General features: G+C 52.0%; 1 protein-coding gene across 1 annotated transcript in view; it reads right to left on the bottom strand.

The window, feature by feature from the left end:
- Positions 1–2,292: 2,292 nt before the first annotated feature.
- Positions 2,293–3,315, bottom strand: part of LOC105543682 (chromosome unknown open reading frame, human C7orf61) — a 10,764-nt gene continuing 9,741 nt past the window's right edge. Inside the window, exon 3 of the mRNA XM_011985688.1 lies at positions 2,293–2,676. Within this exon, the coding sequence (XP_011841078.1) occupies positions 2,443–2,676 (234 nt within the window). The 3' untranslated portion in view covers positions 2,293–2,442. The remainder of the gene's footprint in view (positions 2,677–3,315) is intronic.

Genomic DNA, 3,315 nt, shown 5'->3' with positions numbered 1-3,315 from the left:
CTCACGCCTGTAATCCCAGCACTTTGGGAGGCCGAGGCAGGCGGATCACGAGGTCAGGAGATCAAGACCATCCTGGCTAACATGGTGAAACCCCTTCTCTACTAAAAATACAAAAAAAAAAAAATTAGCTGGGCATGGTGGCACGTGCCTGTAATCCCAGCTACTCGGGAGGCTGAGGCAGGAGAATGGCGTGAACCTGGGAGGCGGAGCTTGCCGTGAGCAGAGATTGTGCCACTGCACTACAGCCTGGGCAGTAGAGCGAGACGCCGTCTCAAAAAAAAGTCGGGTGTGATGGCAGGCACCTATAATCCCAGCTACTCCAGAGGTTGAGGCAGAAGAATCACTTGAACCCCGGGGACAGAGGTTGCAATGAGCCGAGATCATACCACTGCACTCCAGCCTTGGCAACAGAGTGAAACTCCATCTCAAAAAAACACAAAAAAGACTGTCATCAAGAGGCATCTTCCTTCTGCCCACCCGTTTCCTTCCTCTCCCACAAGTCTGCCTGTCCCTGCTCAGCCAAGCCCAGACAGGGCTCCAGATATGGGGAAGGAGAGAGCTATGGGATGTGCCTTGGTTGCTGGCTGAACCCACCTTCTTTAATTTCCCTCCCACTTGCAAAAGCTGAAGAAGCCAAAGAAAAATGAGAGCAGTATTCCTCTCCACAAGCCCACACCGTCAAGCCTGGATGAGCTCCTGGGCCTGTAGCTACTTGCAAGGCTATTTTACCAGTGACCCTCAGAGGCCCATCTTCGTCCTACTCTCCCCTCCCCTCCTCTCACTGAAACCTCAGGTCCCCAGCGATGAGGAGCTCATCTCTAAAGACTCGGAGGGGCTGATCCTGGATGTTAGAAAGCTAGGTACTACTCCAAACCTCAGGACCCATTAAATCTCAGGGCTTCCTGGGACTCAGATCCTGCATCGACACAATTCACCTCCAGAAGAGTTCCTGGCACATAATGGAGACTTGATGAATAATTGGCGATTGAAAGCTCCAGACATGAGCTGCTCTTTATTAGTCTGTTTTGAGGCCCCGCCTGAAAACCTGAAAGCAGGCTTTGACTTTAGGCTTCACTCAGGACTGATTCCCAGTGAAGTCACTTAACTCATGTGTTGAACACCTGCCATGTAACATGTGCAGAATGAAAGCTACATGACCTTTCTTTTTTCCTTCTTTTTTTTTTTTTTCTGAGATGGAGTCTCACTCTGTTGCCCAGGCTGGAGTGCAGTGGTGCAATCTCGCCTCATTGCAACCTCTGCCTCCCAGGTTCAAGTGATTCTCCTGTCTTAGCCTCCCAAGTAGCTGGGATTATAGGCACATGCCACCACACCCAGCAAATTTTTTGTATTTTTAATAGAAACGGGATTTCACCATGTGAAAAAGATGTTTTAAGAGATAAGGTCTTGCTATGTTGCCCAGGCTGGTCTCAAACTCCTGAGCTCGAGCTCCCACCTCAGTCTCCCAAAGTGCTGGGATTATAGGCATGAGTCACTGCGCCCGGCCTTGCTGTTGCTTTTGTGAAACAACCCTGCTTTTTCCTGGGGAGCCATCTCTGCACCTTCATGTGGCCTGGCTACTCCGAGAGGGGACCTGAGGCTTCCGGGTCTCCTTTCTTGTTGTCTCCCTCACCCTCCAACCTCCCTCCAAATTGCCACAGCCTCCCTCCAGGTCATTATTCCCACAGTGCCAGGCCAAACCCCTTACCCAGCTCCTAGGCTGCGGCCTTCACCCAGCCCTGCCATGAGCATGGTCCCTGTAGAGCCCCCTGGAGGTGTAGTTTCAGCTCTTGGTGAGGCACCGGCAGCGGGGCTGGAGTACCTTCACAGCGGGTGGATGCGTCTCCCACAGCCTGCATGTGCGTCTGCAGACACATAACCCTCCACAGCCAAGCCCATGGCAAAGCCTTACAGCGCCAGAGAGGCAGGGCGGTGGGCTTCCCCTGGGAGCTGGCAGTTTCCAGCAAGGCCTCCTTCGCTGAGCGTTGGACAAGCCCCGTAATCCACCCTAAATACCTTTCTTGTAGGACTGCTAAGGACAGCAGCTGGCGGGAGTGGGTCCTTGGTGAATGGCAGCTGTTACTGTCCTTATAAGGAAAGGTGGAGTTACAAACGGGCATTTAGGCCCCTAGAAGGGGGTGGGACCCAGAGCAGAAACCTGCTGACCACTGTGCTTCCCCCCAAATAGACCCACAGGTGACCCCCACTGGAATTTAGGCTCTCACCTTAGGGGTCTCTCCCTGACCCACCCAAACTCCTCTCATCCCCTCCTGCCATCCACAAACACACTCCACACTGACTCAGAACTATCTGATATTTATTTCCCAATATTTTGATAATTTTTTTTACAAATGGAATACATGGAATGAAGGGGAATGAAGGGGCTTATATGGGACCCCAGGTAAGAATGAGGTTGGGACTCTCTGAGGGTCTGGGGTTCCCCCCCTAGAGGGGACTTTGGGCATCCAGTTTCAGGGACTGAGCCGGGTTGGGTCGAAGGGCAGCATGGCATCGGACATGGTGCCGTCTGTGCCTCTCCTGCCTGCGGGACAGCTGGCGCAGCTGTTTCCGAACAGCCCACAGCACCAGGTACACCTCCCACAGCATCTCAGCCTCTGGCGTCTTCAAAGGTGACTGAGTCCTCACTTGGGAGCTGACTGAGGCAGAACTCACTGATGACTGTAAGAGAAAGAGAAGATGTACACATGTAAATAGGTGGGTCTAGGGAGAAACTGCCGTTAGAATGACTCATAGATAAACAGCAAAGGGCTCCCTGATGCCACCTCTCCCATCAGGCCAGCTCAGACATTACTTCTTCCAGGAAGCCTTCTCAGATTGCATTAGACGTTTGTCATCTCTATCCGTTTTTTTTTTTTTTTTTAATGAGATGCGGTCTTGCTATGTCACCCAGGCTGGTCTCGAACTCCTGGGCTCAAGCGATCTTCCTTCCTTGGCTTTCCAAAGTGTTGGGATTACAGGCATGAACCATCACACCTGGCCCATCATTTCTATTCTTTTTGTTTTTTGAGATGGAGTCTTGCTCTATCACCCAGGCTGGAGTATAGGGGCATGATCTCAGCTCACTGCATCCTCCACCTCCTGGGTTTAAACGATTCTCCTGCCTCAGCCTCCCAAGTAGCTGGATTGCAGGTGCCCACCACCACGCCCAGCTAATTTTTGTATTTTTAGTAGAGACAGGGTTTCACCATGTTGGCCAGGCTGGTCTCGAACTTCTGACCTCAAGTGATCAGCCCGCCTCAGCTTCCCAAAGTGCTGGGATTACAGGCGTGAGCCACCACACCTGGTCTTTTTTTTTTT

This window comes from Mandrillus leucophaeus, unplaced genomic scaffold, assembly GCF_000951045.1.
Source record: "Mandrillus leucophaeus isolate KB7577 unplaced genomic scaffold, Mleu.le_1.0 Scaffold29, whole genome shotgun sequence".
NCBI classification, from domain to species: domain Eukaryota; kingdom Metazoa; phylum Chordata; class Mammalia; order Primates; family Cercopithecidae; genus Mandrillus; species Mandrillus leucophaeus.
Note: the sequence above shows the minus strand (reverse complement) of the source record. Positions and strands in the feature narration are given on the sequence as shown.